At 42.5% G+C, this 20,352-nt stretch overlaps 1 protein-coding gene and 1 pseudogene across 1 annotated transcript; both read right to left on the bottom strand.

Annotated features, from left to right (window-relative positions):
• Window positions 1-4,645: 4,645 nt before the first annotated feature.
• On the bottom strand, window positions 4,646-5,660 carry LOC146341291 (olfactory receptor 11A1-like; annotated as a pseudogene).
• A 13,145-nt stretch (window positions 5,661-18,805) lies between these two features.
• Window positions 18,806-19,807, bottom strand: LOC146341290 (olfactory receptor 11A1-like). The gene has a single exon (XM_084807351.1). The coding sequence runs from the start codon at window positions 19,805-19,807 to the stop codon at window positions 18,806-18,808; it is 1,002 nt and encodes a 333-aa protein (XP_084663477.1).
• Between the last annotated feature and the right edge of the window lie 545 nt (window positions 19,808-20,352).

Raw genomic sequence — 20,352 nt, 5'->3', positions numbered from 1 at the left:
CATCCGGCTGCAGCAGGTCTGCGGACACAAATGGAGGCCGGCGTAGCGGATGCCATTTGTGTCCCCACTCTTTGCCATGATAGGCTACGTAAATATTTACCTAGCCTATCACAGCTCAGCAAAGGGATGCAAATGGTGGCTGGTGTAGTGGCCAGAGCCGCCGCCAGAGCCACCACCGGAGCCGCCGCCGCTGCCGGAGCCACAGCCAGGTAGGCTCCATTCCGGGGGGCTTCCGCGGGGTGGTGGGGCGGGTTGCTCTGTTCCGCCACAGATTCTGGGGGGCCAGATTCACTGGAATTCTCTGACATCCGTACCCTAAACCAGTAGAATTTTGGAATTCTGAACTAAAATTGGTGCAGAAATGCCAACTCAGTGTATACATTTCCAGAATAGTAAGTTCTTACAATGAATCCCAAGACCACAAATTTTCTCATCTTGAAAAATACTTCAACCTGAACATTCTACCACTCACGAAATAAAAGTCTGTAACTGAAATTTATGTCTAGCATGATTTCTTATTTCTTTTTAAAAGATGTGTGGATTTACTCTCAAGTATCTTTCCTGTGGGACTTTTAGACTAATCATGTGTAACTTCAAATCCCATAGCAGAAAAGCACCGTATGGAAACGTCAGGTTTAGTTGGCATCTGTACAATAGGTATAAATAAGGTAACATCTACTTCTTATGCACTTCAAGCTTTTGGGGCTAGACAATACTAACTGAACAAAAGGAAATGGAGAGTGTTATTAGAGTAATCTGTGACTGATATCCTCCTGAGAATTATTTTAAGACTTGCCCCACCCCACCCCTACCCCCATCTTCAGTCAGAGTATGATAATACTGACTAGATTGCTGGATGAATTACTGAGAAAATGTATGTCAGACATTTTAAATGCTCCAGAGCACATACAAATGGTCGCTATTATTATTAAATGAAGAAAGGCTATTTGTTTTCAAGAACGAATGCAGACATTTTGATTGGATAAATGACAGTCCTAAACATGGAAATATTTTGCATAACTTCTACTGAAATCCTATACATGACTACTCAGAAATAAAGCCCATTCTGTTTAATGGAACATTCTCCCAGATGTGTAGGATTACACCCTAATTTAATCACAGGAGGCAAATAACATTTCTGTTCTTTTCCACAACATCCCTGGATTTGTGATGTCTTAGATCTCAATATTAGATAAAGCTTCCAAAGACGAGATCTCAAAGACAAAGAGGGTTGGCTCCATGTACTTAGAGTACATCTGTTGAACATAATGGGGTTTAATTTAGGCAGGACTAACTTAAATCCCAGTGATTTCAACAGGTCTACTCTAAATATGACTACATTTGGATCCAACCCAATGTATATTCCTATAGGATTACCACTTACCTGCAGTCAGTTACTCTAGCATTGCGAGATGTTCCAAGAATCAGTACCAGTAGCAGAGGATTTCTCTGAATCGTTGATGAAAAGCGATGGACTTCCAGTTTAACTGGAAGAACTGCCTTGGCTGCAAAATGTCTGTGCCTGAAAACACTTCTTGCCCAGACTTAAAAGAAGTGGGCCTGGGGAGTTGCTGCTGATTTTTTGTCTGTCTGACTGTTGACGCAACCAACTCCTTAAACTCCTGTACTGCTGCTAGGTTTTATTGTGGTTGTATTGTTATATTGTGGTTTTAATGTTCTATATAGATTAAATTGTTTTATTGCGTGTTGTTTGGTTTTAGTTTTTGTGAACCGCCCAGAGAGCTTCAGCTATTGGGTGGTATAGAAATGAAATGAATGAATGAATGAATGAATAAATAAATAAATACCAGCTACCTCAACCCAAAGGAGATGCCTGTATTCACTCTGGCTCCATGGGACTCCAATACTGTCTGGGGAAAATGTAATCTCCCTCTTCTTGTATGATTCAGACATACAAAATCTGCAGGGCCACATCCATAAAGAGAATTCAAAGTGTGATGCTGGTAGTCCATCAATACAGTTGCAGCTTGCTGGTGGTGATCTCTACATTCATATCTGCAGGAAATCCAGCTTCTTTTTTCATTAATTTCCTTCCAAGTAGATCCATGGATGGTTTGGGATACACGGAACATTATAGATGCTGTTGTATGTGTGGAGGGCTTTCCACAGGGGTTCTACTGAATGTGAGTAGGTCAGGAGCCAAGTATTCCTGAGATACCAACCCCACAAACAGAGAGATACATTATCATCAGTTCTGGATACCTGGAAAGAGCTATCCAGAATCCAAATCCTGATTCCAATTAAGGCTGAAGCCAACTTTCTTCCTTGAGGATTATCAGCTCAAAATTGGGTGCGTGTAAAATTAAGAGGCCTGAAACCATAGGGGAAATAGGAGGGGCATCAAATTCAATTCCTGTTAATGGGAGTAGAGGTGTGGCACAAGTTCTGTTCCATTTTAATCTTCCTTTTATATCTATTATCACAGTCAAGGATGTGCTCCTCCTGGCAGTGGCAGTCAGAATTTTTCACCAGAATGCCCAGGATATGGTATACCAAGAATCTGAGGGGGGGGGGATTGAGGCCACTAACCGGAACTCTGTGTCACCTGAGGCAGAAGAGTTGAACATTAAAAAAAAGGACCACCACTATTGCCATATCACAGCCACCTCCATGCAAGCTCTAACGGATGAATCGTCAAACAATATCATTCCCTTTCAGCAAATCACTGAATTCCCCACTCCAGTTTCATTGCCTGCAAATGGGATGGTGAATTTGGTGAAAGAGTGGGTGCTTTTTCACTCAGTTTTAACTCAAACCAAAAAATGTGTTGTCCTTTGCTCCATCTGGTGGCCATTGTAAAAAAAAGAAAAGAAAAAGAAAGTCTCTTTCTGCTTCTCATCTCATCTGCTGCTTCCTGTAGTGTTCTTCGAGCACCTTTTGTTACCACATGTCCTCATATGCACATGTATGTATCTGTACATGTGGATCATCTGTGATGCTTTCAGCCTAAAGTCGCAATGTGCTGCAGCAGAAATCAGGGTGCCCTGGTGGAGAAGAAACAACAGACATGGAACTTGTCCCTGTTCAATGGAGAATTAGCAGTGAGATAAGAGCCAGAAATTAAAATAACTGCATACATTGTTTATTACAAATAGAAATTAAGAACATGGGGAAAATATGGATAAGACAGGCAGCTCCTTGGTTAATACTACAGAGGAGATTGAGGAAGGAGGAACTTAATGTCCAGTGAGGAAAAGAGAGGGCAATAGACTCCATACACATGTGGAGAACTGAACTGGTTTAGTGAATGGACTCAGCTGATGGCAATGAGTCTAACTTGCTTGAGTGAGTAGACAGGCTGACAGAGAATGGAGGCACAGGAGCAAAGAAGAAACTGGAGTGTCAACACTACCTATTCCAGAGCAGGAGAAAAGGGTTTTCCTTTGTATGTGTAAGCTGCAGACCACAACGTTGTCCTCTGAGACTGAGCCAGAGGAGTCACCCTTTCCAACTGCAACAGGGACTTTGCAATTTGTGTGTGTGTGTGTGTATATGTATATGTATATATATATGTGTATATATATATATATATATATATGTATGTATGTGTTTGGTAGGAGAAACCAAATTTAAGAGTGGAAAAATTCTCAAAGTTCAGAACAAACCAAACTCAAGACTAGAAAAATGAGAAACCCAGAGAAGCACAAATGGACAGATTTGACCATCACAGATCAAACCAATTCCTCACTGCTTTTGTTCATTAAGAGAGCAGTCTTATGTCCTCTACACCATGACTGGGGAGATAGAATTTTTTGGTTTCCCTGTTCCGAGCACATAGACAGTGCTACGAGCTCAGAGCTGAGAAGCCTCGCACCCCACCCACCCCCATCCGCCTTGTAGACTACGTGGACAGAACCACGGTGGCTGCCCCTCTGTGACTCTCCACGTTTCTACCACAGAGCATGGAGAAGGCAAAAATGGGGCATTCCCAGGGGCGGGGAGGGGAGGAGACCATGAAAGCTGTTTTAGATAGCTTCCTATGCAGTCTCCAGCCCTGTTCCTGCCCCCTCCCCAAGGCCGCACTTAGACAACCAGAATAGGACATCTAAGACAAACTGCAGGGCAACCAGAGCATGGAGGGAAACCTCTCCTCCATCCATACTTCAGCCACCTGACATTGGATAGTTGGTCACCTCTGACTCCAGAGGAGGTCAGAGGTGACTATCTTGATAGACCTGAGCCCTAAAATTATTATGACAAAGGTGCACAAGGTTAAAGAGGTAAATGAGAAAGCAAGGTCTTTCCAATAACTCAGATGACCTTCCTTAAACTAGATTAATTAAGATCAGTCAATTCATCAATCAAAATGTTATTGCTAAACTGAAAACCATAATATGGAAATATGTCAGCAATCAATAATTGAAAACATGGGAGAACAAATCCTAGTGCAGCCACAGCTATTGAAAGAAAGTGACTTTCCACACACAGAGCCAAACAAAAGGGTGTATTTAAAACTTGTGTATCCCGCTTTTCCTCACAGAAGCTCAAGTGAGGTTATGATGCTTTTATCTTCTCAACGATGTTTAACTGAGAGAGTGTGATGAGCCTAAGAACTACTAGCAGGCTTCATAGCTGAGCAGGGATTTGAGCCCGGGTCTCCCCAGGCCTAGTCTGACACCAACCACTACAAGCAGATGCAGCTCTTACAAGTCTTGACTCCAGATGTTGTCTGAAAAATGGCAAAGGAAAGGGAGGAGTTCAGCTGAATCCTTGCATGACCTGCCAATTTGCAACATACTATCCACAGGGCTCTGTGAACTTCTTTGTTCCTCAAACTGTAGATGAGAGGATTGATTAAGGGGTTCAGGATGGTATAGAAGAGTGAGAAGACTTTATTGAGGTCTCTCAGAGTGGGGGTATCTGGCAACATGTAGACAATGATTAGTGAACCATAAAAAAATGCAAACCACTGTGAGACGAGAGGAGCAGGTCAAAAAGGCTTTCTGCCTCCCAATAGCAGATGGAATCTTGAGAATAATGGTGATGATGCAAACATAGGATGTGACAGTCAGTAAAAATTGGGTGATGATATAAATGAAGGGCAGGATAGAGGTGATGAGTTCGATCAGGCTGGTGTCACTGCAGGAGAGCTTTTCTATCAGGATCAAGTCACAAAAGTAATGATCTATAACACTGGGGCCACAGAAGTATAACTGAGCCAGCATAAATACTACTATGGAATCACCTACCAAAGCATTTATCCATGCCCCAGCCATGAGCTGTAAACACAGTTTCACAACAGAGGCATAGTTCAAAGGTCTACATATTGCCAGAAAGCGGTCATAGGACACTGCTGTCAGGAGATATGTTTCTACACTAACACAAGAGCCAAAGAAATAAAATTGGGTTATGCAGCCACTAACAGAAATGGACCTCTCACTACTAAACTAATTGGTCAACATCTTGGGCAGGAAGATCTCCAGGCAGGATAAATTTGCCAGGAAGAAGTACATGGGAGTGTGAAGATGGTGATCAGTCACAACTAGCAAAATGATAAGTAAGTTCCCTGTTAGTGTCACAATATAAATCATTAGGAAGAGCAAGAAAAGAAGAGGCTGCTGCAACTCTGGGATATTCCCAAAACCCACGAGGATGAATTCTGTGATGGTTGTCTGGTTGCCTTTCTCTGTGTTCCACATTGATTTAATCCAGGGCAAGTCACACCAATCCTAGAATATAATCAGAAGGACATTGGTTTTAATGTAGAGGCATCAGCATTACCTTTTGTGTTGAGTGCATAGAGAATATTGAGATGGGAATTAAACCACTGAGACCTTTGTCCCAATTTCCTCTTGTCAAATCTGAGACTAAGGACCATCACAAGCTTATTATGCTTTTGAAGCTGTGTTTTACTGCCTCTGCTTGCAGTTTACAATGTCTTTACATCTGGGGCCTCAAATTGTTTCTCCCAAAGTATTTTGAATGTATCTACACATGCAAGGAACAGCAGCTGAAAATATTTTCCTAGTCTAGCTGAGAATAAATATGAGAGTTGCGGGGCGGAGAATGTGTTTTTAATTTAGCATAATGATTAAGGGTGCAGTCATGTCCAGATGCCCATCAGCCTCTGGACTCAGAGGCTGACAGGCATCCTATGCATAGCATGAGGACAGCAGAGGTGCTCCCCCCACTCTGCATTTTAGCCAGACAGGCGTTTTCACACATCTAGCTGAGGTGTCAAGGAGCAGCAGGGAAGGAGGGTTGGGTGGCCAGAGGATTGTTTGTAATCCTCCCCTCCCCGCCCACAGAACCACCCCCTTCCCCTCCTCCCCGGGCTCACATTTGTGAGCTCGTAGAAGCAGCTGGAGAAGTTCTCACCACACCAGCTGCAAGGAGGAGGAGGTCAGAGGCTCCGACCTTGGATCCAGAAATCCAATCTATCCTATGCCCCCCCCCAGATGCTGTCTAAGCATCATAGGATTGCTCTCTAAGAGACTGAGCTGAAATCAGGAAATCTCAAGTTCGAATGTCGCCTCTGTCACAGGCCCACTAGATTGTCAAGATAGTGGCAAGACAATGGCTATCAGTGATTTTGAATCCAGGTCTCCCCAGTGTAAGTCTAACCCTAATTCCACTGCACCACTGGGGTAAGAGTTTCAGGCTACCAAGCTCTGGGACTACAGGTTGGAAAGGTTATGAAGCCATAGCTGTGGCTATCAATGTGGGATGCGCAGGGGGGGAGGGTAAACTGAAGATCCACAAGTCATCATGATCAAGCGAGCAGTTCTGGAACTAAACAGTTCCATTTTGACACACTGAAACGTGGTGGAACTTGGGAATTCTCACCTAAAATTGGTTTGAAAATGCCAGCTCATCCTAATGCATTTCTAGGTTAGTATGTTATTACTAAGGGTGTAGGCATATCGGATTAAGTTAATTCTTACCCGCCACTCTTTACTGTTGCATTGAATGATGTTCCAGGATTCTGTAATAGTCAGTAGCAAAGGATTTTTAAATTTGTGGTGATAAACAATGGGCTCTAGGAGGACCTGTCTCTATTGCAAAATGAGTGTCCATGAAACTGCTGCTTGCCCACAGTTAAAAGAACTGAGGCTAGGGCCTTGCTGATGATTTTGAGGCTGTCTGAAAAACACTGATGATACAACCAGCCACCTAAATCCACAGGAGATCATTATATTAATTCTTCCTCCATGGGATTACTACAGTCTCAGGATAAAAAGTAACATACGTACTGCTTCCATAGGGTGATTCAGACTTGCAATAATTTTTCTAGGGTCTCACAGGCTGCAGCGATACTTTAACACAGAGAATGCAAACTGGGATGCTGGTTTTCCATCAGTATAGTTGCAGCTTCCTGACGGTGATCTTTGCAATCGCATCAGTCGAGCTTCTTACCATAAATTCCCTTCCAAGTAGCTTGGGCTATGTCCAGGAATGGTCTGGGATACATGGTACATGATCCATGCTGTTTGCATGTAGCTTGGGCTATGTCCAGGAATGGTCTGGGATACATGGTACATAATCCATGCTGTTTGCATGGAGGACTCTCTTTAGATGTTCTAAGGAATGTGTGTTGAGTCTATTCCTAAACTATGATCCCCCACATGCAGTCATTACCCATAGTTTTGAATACCTGAATAGGACTATCCTGTATTCAAATGTGTGTTTCAAATTAAGGCTGATACTGAAGTTCTTGGCTAAATGGTAGGACAGAGTTGGGAGGGCTTTTACCTGCAGGTGCCACTCTGACTTCCACACATTTATCAGAATGTTAACTCAGGAGCCTTTACATCTACATTCCGATGCATATAAGCTGTATCCATGGGATGTAGGTTCAAGTACAGAAGTGATTGTATTCTAGCACCTCCTCAGAAAGGATTGCAAAGGACAAAGCACCAGTGAAGTAAAATGAATCATCAACAAAATATTTAAATTGTTTGCAAGGAAACTTAACTTGGCTCTTGAGACAATCTGTCTCCCAACTGTGTTTACCTGGAAATATAAAGAAGTGTAGGCGTCTGCATAAAGAACAACTATTTTGGCACAGTTCTGCTGCACAGATTCATATTTTGAGGATACAAGTTGGTTATCCACCATCACAGTTCATGGAGAAAAATCAAATCTAATGAAAGGTTTAACTTAACTAACTGCATTTATTGAAACATTCAAAGTGTTACATGTTTTATCTTTACAAAACTTCCTTAAATACAATATTCTTGGTGTGAGCTCCAGTGTCCTTGTTCTGGTCTGTTATTGGCTTGAATCTTTAGGTTTGCCAATGAGCAGACATGGCTCATGACAACATAGAGTTGTCCATGGCAGAAGGCAGGTGTAGGCAGATAGATGCCAACTTGGTTTGCCTGGCTGCAACATGCACCATGTCAGGACCCCATCCAGCCTCACCATGAAAGTGCAGCAAAGGGTAAACCAAAGAGTCGCCATGACTCTCCATATAGGAGATCTGGTGGCAGTGTCCAACTTTAGAGTGTACTATCAGACAACGATCAGCTGGAGGAAAGCCATCCAAGGTAACAAACAAAGCAGCAATTTCACAGACATGGGAAACATTATAACATCCAGAATGAGCCACAGTGTTCATTATTCTGCGGTCATGATGGAAGCACAGTGATACATCCATTGGTACACATCCAGCAGCAAGCGAGGCAGTGTTCCCCTGCTCAAGGATTTCATTGACATGCCAGTAGTCATTAGCAGATGGGTTAACAATAAGTAGGAGGTTAGTGAGTGACTCCAGCAAGGTGCAATCCAGTGTGCTGCTCTCTGCTCGCTCAACATGAGCCGTAGTGGCCTCCTCAGTGTCAAGAATGTACAGCTTCCCATAGCTTGGAATCTCATCTGACTGCAAAGTGCCCATCAGATGGTAAACTGAGCCTTGCACCTTGGTCATGAATGGACCATGACCTTGCAGCTGTGCCATCTTGAGCGGGGCGTAGAAGGAAGCAAAGCCTAGGGCACTGTTATACTTGCCGAGAGCTAAGCCATAGGGGACAATGTTGTGGATGAAGCCCAGAACTGTGAGCAGGGGCAGTGAAGCCTTTCTGCCATGGCAGCAAAGAGTTGACAATTGCCACTGAAAACAAAGCATAGCAGTGTTCACAAACCTTGACACGGTTGCCGATACCAAACCTGTTGTTATTGGTTGCAGGACCATGCTGACAGGCACAGTCTGTCTCCTACACCTGGGCTGGTTTGAGATACTGACTGATGCAAAGCCGGCCACAGCTTTGCTGTCATTAAAAGGCCAATGGGTCACCTGAATGTGCAGGTTTGCTGAGGTGAGCTCAGCATCATCCAGGGTTACTTGACTGGGTTACTTTTAACTGTAGGTGCCTCTTAATCCCTTCATGATTTGCTTACAGGCCATATGTTACTGGCATATCATTGTACTTTTGCCTGCACCTGTATTTAGAAAGGTGCACAGAGACGCTTTTTCTGTTCATATTTCATTTTGCTCCAGTTTGCAATTAATTATGTTTGTTTAATTAGACTTGACATTTTCCGATATTAAAAATCAAATCCTGTTATAGAAGGCACATGTTATAGAGGGTAGCCTAATTCTTAAAAAAAAAAAAAAGTTTTATGGACATGAATTCCCGACTTTGAATTATAGTGAAAAATGTTGTTAATCATGGAGTCTGTGTGTCAAGAGCTTCCAATGAAGTGTGTTTCATGTAGGGATGTACAAATTGTGTACCTTCTGTGCCGCTTGTCTTCTGCAGTTTGTGGCCAGTGTTCCGTTCCACCATTCACAAGCCCCCAGAATTCTCCTCTTTTTTTCCATTCCGAAAATTACGAAGATAAATCTGTACCAACAACCATGACTCTGGTGCCCAGCCATCTCTGAGATTCTGCATAACTTCCGTAAGAATTGCTATTTTTCAAAAATATTTACTTTGTGTTTTTTTAATTGAAATCCTCCATCTCTATTTACTTTCATCCAAAACACTTCCTCTTCCTAGGGGCTTCCCAAAAGAAGGCTGTCTTTGGTGTGCCTGAGCGATAAACTATCTGTTTAGAGCAACGCTGTTTTAAAGAAAGAAAAAACCTTTTAAAATGACCATGCCACTCCCTTTTAGGCTCACAATAACCACCCTGTGATTGGGCTGAGGTTGGGGTGAGAGTCTGTGACTGGTGAAAGTCACCCAGTGAGCTTCCATGGCTGAGTAGGGACTAGAACCCAGTTGTCCCGGCTCCTAGCCCAACACTCTAGCCACTACACAATACTGGTACCATCTATCTTATCAGAGCTAGGATGTGCCTGGGAAGTGAAGCTCTGTTTATCTTAAACAGAACCAGGTGTATGGGCTGGGGAACTTATATCAGTCTTGCTTCTGCTAAGGATGTTATTAAGCACTCCCAGGCTATGCTGAGGAAGTCGTAGATAAGCTTCAACACACATGATTGATGCTTCCACCTGCCATGTTATCTCACTGCTATGCATGCCACACATGTATGATATAAAAGCTTTCTTGTGGTGGAATTCTTTGTTCAGAGCCTTTGTCTGATCCAACAATGGGGTATGCCAGTGCGCTGTAAGTAAATTCTCCTTGTAAGTAAACCTGGACCTGACTTATCATTTTCTTGGCATCTCTAAATTCTGGAAGCCCATGTCCAGGGCATACAAAGGGTTGGAAAGAAGGTTACAAGAACCCTGTCCGGGCAAGGATGCAAAGGGAACATTTGGCAAACTATTGGCCTCAGACCATCAGGTGGGCAGCATAACGATGAGGTCATAATGGCCAGCCTCTCATCATCAGGCAGGCTGAATTTGCATACAATCACAATGGCCTGTTAGTATATTCATACTTTTCATATGGCATAAGTGACTTTAAAGACATCCTATGGGTTGCACCCTGGGTATTCGTAAGGCCCAAGACTCAGAGGTTTTTGAATATCCTATGCAGAGAGGGAGGTGCTAGGTCTGTCTAGAGGAGGCTTTGGGGAGGGGAGGGGAAGGAGGTGGGGGCAGTGATAGGAAAAGGCGTAAGCCAGCTGTCCCAGCCTCCTCCCCTCCCCCGGGAACGCCCCCTTCTCCCCATCTCCATGCTCCATTTCCTGAGCATGGAGAGGCAGCAGGCATGTTTTTTTCCATGCCAGTTACTAGGGGGAGGGGGAGGGGAGCGCGGTTTCCTGGCTCCAAGCTCAGAGTCCTGTCTTCAAGCACAGAGCCAGGAATCCAAAATATCCTATGTCCCCCAGACTAGGGAACATAGGATTGCTCCCTCCATCTTGCAAAAGCAATTGGTCAATCACCACTGAAGTTAAACCATTTACTATAACTATAGTCTTGAAATCAGAAGAGGAGAGATATCCATTACCCTATAGTCTTTTTCAAGGTCAAGAATGAAGCACATTTCCTCTGACCAACTGATCTACTGATAATAAGCTCGAGTTCTTCTAATGTCTGAATTAATTTTTACTACTTAACACCTTCCATTTATGATGCAAATGAATCAGGAAATGTAAATCTCCCTTCTTCTGAAGTTTATTATAATAAAAATAAATTTATCGTATGCTCGAGTTCCTTAAGAGAGCAATCCAATGGCCCCTAGACAGAGTCTGGGACTCCATAGGATCCTGCAGAACTCCTCCACTGAGGCCAGAGACAGAGCTCCAAACTCAGAAGAGGAGACTGAATTGTGGATCTCCCATGACCCACCCTAGCCCCTATCAGCCATCACAGGCCTACAAAGAAAGATAGGAAACCTGAAAAGGATGAAGACAATGGGGTGCAGCCTGTGGTGCAGTGGTACATTTTGAAGTGCAGGTGCTCAACATGATCATCCCCAAAGCCAAGCCCCCAAGGACAGTCCAAAATTGCAGGCCATATCAACAAATAAATTCTAGCCATTTTCATCTCTACTGGGAGCTTGCCATTTGTTATGCTAATATGTCTTAGGGCGCAATTCTATGGCCACTATAGACAGCAGCTAGATGGCCATAAGATTGTTTGGTTTTCAGGAACTGACTTCAGAGCCCGTGCTCCAAGGTCAGTTCCCAGAAAACCGCCTCCTGCCCCTTCCCTCACTGCCTCATAGGCAGTATGGATCATCCTGGGCTCCACGCTTGGAAGAGCAGTGCAGAGAGGGAGGAAAGGGGGCATTCCCAGGGGCGGAGAGGGGCAGAAATGGCAGAAGTGTCATTTTAACACTTCTTATGCATTGTCCGCCTCCACTGCCCTGCTGTGAACCACTCCAGCTAGACAGCTGAAATCAGCCATCTAGCCAGTAATGCACGGTGGCCGGAGTATGGAGGGGAAGATCCATTCTGCCTGCCCGGCATGGGATAGGCGGCTGTGTCCGAGTTCAGAGGCAGCCGCCTATACCAATAGGATTGCTCCCTTAATTGCCCATTCAAGACTAGGGATGGGGGCTTCCGGTCAGAGCCAATGTCGCCCCTGCAGCATTCCATGGAGCTTCCGTGGGATGCCATCTCAAACAACCTTTTAAAAGGTTGAAAAACCTTTTCATCTCTTCCCTGGAATGAAAAGGGGAGGCAAGGCAGCAGCTGGATGAAGTCTTGGAAAATTAGTCCTCTCGGCGAAGCAGTGGGGGGGCTGGATTCTGAGACTACCCTCCCAGTTTAATCATCGCCAAAAGTTGTTTTGAAACTCCTATCTAAATAGGAGAAATTAGAGCTGATGTTCTCCATTGTAGTATATGGATTAAGAAATACCAACAATATCTGAGGAATGGTTTAAGAAATATTAACAAAATTTGAGGATATTTGAGGACCTGCAAGATCTGTTTGAAGAGAAACATGGCTACAGCAAGGAGAAAAAAAGGAACTGGATCTCCGCCTACTCCCCCTGTACCTCCTTTGGCAAAGGTGCCGAGAACCGAAAATATAGGGAAGTTATTTACTCTGATAAAAACTTTGTCTTCGCAATTTGCTGAACAGGCTAAGAGGCTGGATACAATTCAAAATTCCATCACCACCCTGCAAGGGGCTGTGGATTTTGCCACTTCTTGGCAAAAAATGGAGGCGAAGGTTAATGAGCTGCAAGATAGTGTAGCAGCGAATGAAACTGCATCACAAGTTTTTTTCAACAACTCTTTTGTCAGAATTTCCCAACTGGAGGCTTTTACATGCAGAGCAAATGTACATATTATTGGTATTAAGGATCTGCCTAGTGATGTAAATTTGTCTACTTTTGTAGATAAGCTTTTGCATGAGATACTCCCTGTGCCATCTGATTATTTACTTGATATTGAGCAGGTATTCCGTGTGCCAAATGCCAAAGGGACTGGCTATACGATTATAGTCCAATTTGCAAGAATCTCCACAAAAAATTATATCCTGTGTTTGGCAAGAGGGGGTAGAAATCTTCTTTGGAAACAAGATAAAGTTATGTTATTTCTGGATTACACCAAAGGAGTTGCTGAGAAAAGATTAAAGAAGGCAATTCATCAAGGTGAAAAGTCTGGCAAAACAAATGAACTTACAATATCACCAAAAATATCCTGCTACATTTTGCATTGTTTCTGAAGGTCAGATGAAGAAGTTCCTAAATCACGAAATGGTGGCAGCATGGCTAAACACAAAAATGCATGAGATTTCTATTCTAGCCCCATGAACTGGAATCTACAAACATGTTTTGTTAACTGGCTATGTTTAGTCTGAATGACTCAGGCTAGGCCAGATTTAATTGCTTATATATATATGTATATCTGTCTGTTTTCTCTCATTTTTCTCTCTCCCCTTTTTTTTAAAAAAAAAATCCTTTTTCTTTAAAATGGATATGACATACTGTACTTAAATATACTATTTGAGCGTGTATAGAAATGTGCACACACATTTATATACCTAGTATAAAATATATTACTCACTGTTGTAAGGTTGTTTTTAAGCTTTATTATCATATAACATTATAAAAATTTTTAGTGATTTGTTATTATTATTTATCCTTTTTAATCTCTTTCTTTATTATTATTATTACTGTCATTATTATGAGACTGGCTAGTAAGATTTTTGGCTGGTTAAATTCTTAAGCTTTACTATTATATGTTAGAAGAGCAATATATGGTTACTGGAAATGAATTGTAGGCCTGCTTCCTTGCTATAAGACTGATGACATGGTATGATTATTCATGCTGTATTGAATTGTAATATTGCCAATGTTATAGGTATAATTTTTAAGTAGAATGGGATTTGAAGCCCGTGTGTATTAGAGTTTAAATTTAATCCTTTTAAATATTTTTTTCCTCCTTTTTGTTATTGCTGTGTCCTCTTAAGAATATTGTATTGTTGGGAAACTGCAGCTACCGATTAGGTTGTTGGTACTGTTTATTTCATTTATAAAGACAAAAATAAAATAAAAAGTATTCCCCCCCAAAAAAAAGACTAGGGATGGGCAGATTACTCTCCATCCGTTCTGCAACAGTGTCCTCAGGGGTGGGCGGGAGGCAATCCATTCCTCCCCCCCAGAATCCTCTGGAGCAGCTCTGCGTCCAGAGGATTTCATGGAGCTGCACTCCAGCTCCGCGGCACTGGCAATATGGTAATGGCAGCCGCCATTACTGTATTCCTTGGAGAAATACAGCCACAAATAGTGTAGTGGATGCCACTTGCAGCTGTAAAGCACTGGTTTTTACCTAAATAGAGCCGTAAACGGCTGCAATTAGGGTAAACTCAGGGCTTTACGGCCGCAAGTGGCATCCAATATGCCATTTGCATCTGTGTTTTTTCCTGCAATAGGCTAGCCTATATTGAAAATTCGGCAGATTTTTCCTGTTTCTCCTTGGGGGATTTCATTCGAGCCGCCCTTCCTCTCTACACCAAGGACTCCAGTCAAGCATTTGTGCTTTATGTGCACAAGGGCTTGATTGCTGAGTTCTTGGCACAGCTATTCACTTAACAAACAGAAAATTCAGAAATCGTAAATTAACATTAAATGCCAATAGGAAAATTGTGCTAAAATGAAAGTTGTGGCTGAAATGTGAATGATGGGAGTACAGGGAGCTACAACAGAAAACACATGTGTCATGAAGATGTTAACAAATTAGGGCCCAATCCTATTGGGATAGTCGGCCACCTCTGACTATCCTATGCAAGGTGGGTGGAGCACGGAATGGATTCTCTCTGCCACGCTCCATTTGCCCTGCTTTTTTTTTTTAATTACATTTCTTAGTTGCCCATCTGGCCAGTCACCCAGCCACTCTGATGTACAATAGTACAAACAATCTAAAACAGTAAAAGTCCACATTAAAATATCGTATTTCTAAAAATACCCTAACCACCCCAAATTCCTGCCTGAACAACCAAGTTTTCAATGCGTGGCAGAAGCTCATTAAAGAGGGGGCATGGCAGAGTTCCCTAGGGAGGGAGTTCCACAGAGTGGGGGCCACCACAAAGAAGGCCCTCTCCCTCATCCTCACCACCCTAGCTGTACTGGCTGATGGGACAGAGAGAAGGCCATCCAAGGCTGATCTTGTTGAGCAGCCTGTCTGGTATTGCTTTGTTGCTAGACGCGTGGTTTCGGCTGTCTAGCCAGGGCACATCAGAGCAGGGGAGGGGGGAGGCTGAATGGGGCATAGGAAGCTGTGTATGTAGCTTCCACAGTCTCCTTCCCTCTCCGCCCCCAAGAATGCCCCCTGTTCACCTAACTGTACTTCATTTCCAAGCACAGAGACTGGTGAGAACTGTGCCACCTACAACAGTGGAGGGCATGGGTAGTGTGGATTCTGGGAACCGAGCTCAAGCCCTGGCTCCAAACTCAGCTCCCAGAAACTGAAAGATCCTATGGCCCTCTAGACACTATCTAGTTGCCATAGGATTGCTCTCTTAGAAGGCCAGATTGAAAAATTATATGCTGATGTGACACAATGTAATGTAAAGCTTAGAGATATTCTTGAAGAAATTGGAGGAAATAATTTATTAGGCTATCTAGAGGATTTATTTAGAGATTTTCTAAAACTGGGGCAAGATTGTGAAATGCGTATTGAAAGGGCTTACAGTTTGCTTCTAATTATGAGCATAGAAATAAATTCAATACAGATGTCTTTGTTAAATTTATTGGTGTCAGAATTACAGATACGGATTGGAAAAGGAAATGTGTAGGGAATGCATTGTATTGAGATTAAGGGAACTGAACAGTTCGCAGATGAACATACAGACATACAAGAACAGGGTGAGAATTAAGATGTTTTTGACCTCTCGCTGGCTACGAGGCGGAGGGGGAGGGGTGTCGGATCTCTGATTCCCCCCTCCAAGATTGGAGTGCTGTCTGTGACCTCAGTGGGGGGACTCCGGACTATCTGCCAAGGTCAGGAACTTGCACTGAGTGATGTTCCAGGATTCAGTAGCAAAGGATTTTCTAAATCTGTGATAATAAGCAATGGTAGGCTTAACTGGTAAGAACTGTCTCTATTGACAAATGGGCATCTCTGAAACTGTTAGTTGCCCACAGTTAAAAGAAGTGGGCCTAGGACCTTGTTAATTATATTGTGACTGTCTGAAAAACAAGTATGATGCAACTAAGAGATAAGTATATTAATTCTTGCTCCATGGAATTACACTCTCTGGGGAAAAAAAGGTAACCTAGTGCTTCCATAGGGTGGTTCAGACCTGCAGTATCTTTTCTAGGGCCTCACAGTCACAATCTGTCTTGGTACATTCAGAGAATGCAAAACATGATGCTGGTTGTTCATCAGTATAGTTGCAGCTTCTTGGTGGTGATATCTGCAATCACATCATCATACATGAGGGGGTGGACTCGATGGTCTTATAGGCACCTTCCAACCCTACTATTCTATGATTCTATGTCATCTTCTTTTACTATAAAATTCTTTCCAAGTAGCTCGGGCTGTGTCCATTAATGGTCTGAGATACATGATACATTATCCATGCTGTTTGCATGGGGGGCTCTGCATGAATGTGTGCAGATAAGGGTAGGAGTCTGTTCCTGAGATGTGACCTCCCACATGCATTCATTACTCTCAGTTTTGAATACCTGAATAGGGATATTCCTATTCAAAGTTGTGTTTCAAAGTAAGGCTGAAGCTAACATTCTTGGCTAAATTATAGGATGGAGTTGGGAGGGCTTATACCTGCAGGTGCCTCTCTGACCTCCAAACATTTATCAGAACTTTGACTCAGGGGCCTATACATCTACATTCTGGTGCATTTAAGCTGTGTCCATGGGATCTATATATAGCTCCCATTTTCCCAGGGTTCAGATTTCATAGTGCCTAAGAACATTGGGGGTATCTCATGTAAGCTCCTGAGTAGACATTCTGATGAGTGTAATAAGTTTGTGTGTAGGTTCAAATTCAGAAGACATTTCTTGTATTCTAGAATCTCAGAAACGATTGCAAAGGGCAAAGCACCAGTGAAGTAAAATGAATAATCAAAGAATTATTTAAATTGTTTGCAAGGAAACTTAACTTGGCTCTTGAGATAATCGTCATTTCTACAGGAAGCTTTTATTGTGTGCTCATGATTGGTCACTCGGGTTTTTTTGTGAGTTCTTTATACAACATCATCAACCTCCAGGACCCCTCCTGTGCTTTCTTGCCATTATAGCAGCATAATTCTCAACAGGAATAATGCAATAAGAGATTTTCTTATACTCTGAAACACAATAAGTTTCCGGTGAATTTCCAGAATGCCACTTTATTGCATTGCCATCTAGTGGCTGTATAATGAAACATTGGCAAAAGGAGAAGGGGACGGCAGAGGATGAGATGGCTAGATAGCATCACCGATGCAATGAATATGAACTTGAGCACACTCCGGGAGAGGGCGCAGGACAGGAAGGCCTGGCGTGCTATGGTCCATGGGGTCACGAAGAGTCGGACACGACTGAACGACTGAACAACAACAATGAAACATTTAGAACTTGCCCAGAAAAAAAAGCCCTGGAAGCAATCACGTGTAAAGGAAGCAGTCTTAATCCCTCAAGGAATCCAGAAGCAGAAGCCCCAGTAAGGCTGTGGGGTTTTAACCTCCTGTGGAGAAGCTCAGTATCTCTCCCAACTGTATTTACCTGGAAATATAAAGTGTGGGAGGCTGCATAAAGAACAACTATTTTGGTACGGCTCTGCTACATAGATTTGTATGCTCCTGGGTGAATGTTAAGGGTTTCCCACTTCAGTTCTGATAGCACAAAGGAAGTACCAATGAACAGTGGTGTAATTATTTGCAGAAACGTGTCCTCATTATTTATTTCCTACATCAAAGAGGCCAAGTAATTTGACATTCTAGAGTAAGTGTACTATAAACTGATAACCAAAGGTCTTGATTTGGGACCATCCACTTAGAAAGGGATTCTGAGTTTTACTGTTATCACACTTTATGGAGGCCAAGGAACCACAAGGAAATAATAAATATTAAGAGTTTAGTAAAAACATCACATCATTTCAGACTATGATGTCCTTGAAGAACATATTATGGTATTTCTTTCCCAATAATTGTGCTTCCTTAAAATTATGGAGATAAAAAGAACAAAGAATCCTGTGGCACATTGAAGAAAAAAGCATTTATTGTGGCATATATAACCTTTCATGCATAAGCTGGGCACAATCCCATTTTCCCCTCCATGCATCAATTTACCTCCATTTTTATCATCTGCATAGGACTTAGGTGACAGGCGAAGAAGGAAGGTTTTCTCTTTATCTCTGATGACCCGTGTTAAATTGGTGTAGTACTCTGGTCAACTATAGCTTTACTGCTTCCATAACACAGTACGAAGTCAGAAATGGTGGAATGCAAAACAGAAAAACTAGCCCACCGGCCACAGCAATTTAGATAATGTTAAACATCCCAAAGGGGTGGTTAACCATTGGGATTCAGCAGCTATGGCTCAGGACTTTGATTGGCTGAAAAACCTAAAGGCAAAGGATAGATTCAGCCAACTCCTTGCAAAAATGGCCAATTTACTGTAAATTCTTCTTAAGGCTTTGTGAACTTCTTTGTTTCTCAAGCTGTAGATGAGGGGATTGACTAAAGGAGTCAGGACTGTGTAGAAAACGGAGAAGACCTTATTGAGATCTCTCAGAGTAGGGGTGTCTGGCAACATGTAGACAATGATGATTGTACCATAGAAAATGCAAACCACAATGAGATGAGAGGAGCAGGTCGAGAAGGCCTTTTGCCTCCCAGTGGTGGATGAAATGTTTAAGATGGTGCTGATTATGCAAATATAGAATGTGATTGTTAGAAGAAATGGCATGGCTGCAAACATAAAACCAAAGACTAAAGCAGAAAGCTCCATTGGGTAAGTGTCGATACAGGATAGTTTTGCCACTGGGGTGAAATCGCAAAAGAAATGGTCAATCTCATTGGGGCCACAGAAGTATAATCTGGACATAAGGAAAGCCAGTATCCAAGTAGCCAGGAAAGAACTGGTCCATGCTAACAACACCAACTGGAAGGAGAACTTTATATTCATGATGGTAGCATAGTGCAAAGGGCTGCATATTGCCAAATATCTGTCATAAGACATTATTGCCAGTAGCCACGTTTCTGTAGAAGCTAAAGAGCAGAAGAAATAAAATTGGGTAATGCATCCACTTACTGAAATTGTTATGTCCATACATATGAAACTGGCCACCATCCTGGGCAAGATGGTTGTTGTATAGCATGTCTCCAGGCAGGACAAGTTCCCAAGAAAGAAGTACATAGGGGTGTGTAGGTGTTCATCAGCCACAACTACCATAATTATAAGAAGGTTCCCAGCCACAGTCACAAGATAAATCACTAGAAATACCAAGAAGAGGAAGATTTGCAGCTCAGGCAGATCCCCAAATCCCAGGAGGATGAATTCTGTGATGCCAGATTCATTTCCATGCAGTGTTTTAACCATAATTTTCAAGTTTTCATCTGGTAAATTACTTGCTGTAAAATAGAATCAACATGACATTTTTCCCTACGTAGAGGTGTTAGCCCACATTCTAATCCCCAAGTATAGCCAGTTTCTCTTTTCACGATGCTTGGCTGTGGTCTTGGATACATCTGAACTTGGAAAGATACTGGTCTGTCTGCAGCTGTTTAAGCAATGGATTGACAAGTTCAAGAGTATTACATGAATGCCTCCTTTTCCCCTCCAGGTTTATTTATTTATATTTATTTACCCATTATTAACCAATCATTCCTGTAGAAATCAGTCAAGTCAGCTAACAGCAAAGAATGCTGCATACAAAAAGAAAAGATATTAATACTCAAAAACTTCAGTAATGCCGACATCAATGCTAAATCAGTCCTAACAAATCATGTGTTATTATTACTATTACTATTATTATTATCAAGACAATTTACAAGAAAATCAGAACATACAATATTAAAAACAGCAAAGAGAATTTCCAGTAAAACACAACCAACCCATAAAACAAATAAGCCATCAGTGACAAC

This window comes from Heloderma suspectum, chromosome 6, assembly GCF_057233095.1.
Source record: "Heloderma suspectum isolate Gila_16-S chromosome 6, 16-S_ref, whole genome shotgun sequence".
Taxonomy (NCBI): Eukaryota; Metazoa; Chordata; class Lepidosauria; order Squamata; family Helodermatidae; genus Heloderma; species Heloderma suspectum.
The sequence above is the reverse complement of the archived record's forward strand: the minus strand, read 5'-3'. Positions and strand labels throughout refer to the sequence as shown.

Coding starts and splice junctions, on each gene's coding strand:
- LOC146341290 (XM_084807351.1), bottom strand. CDS start 19,807: ATGGTTAAAACACTGCATGGAAATGAATCTGGCATCACAGAATTCATC.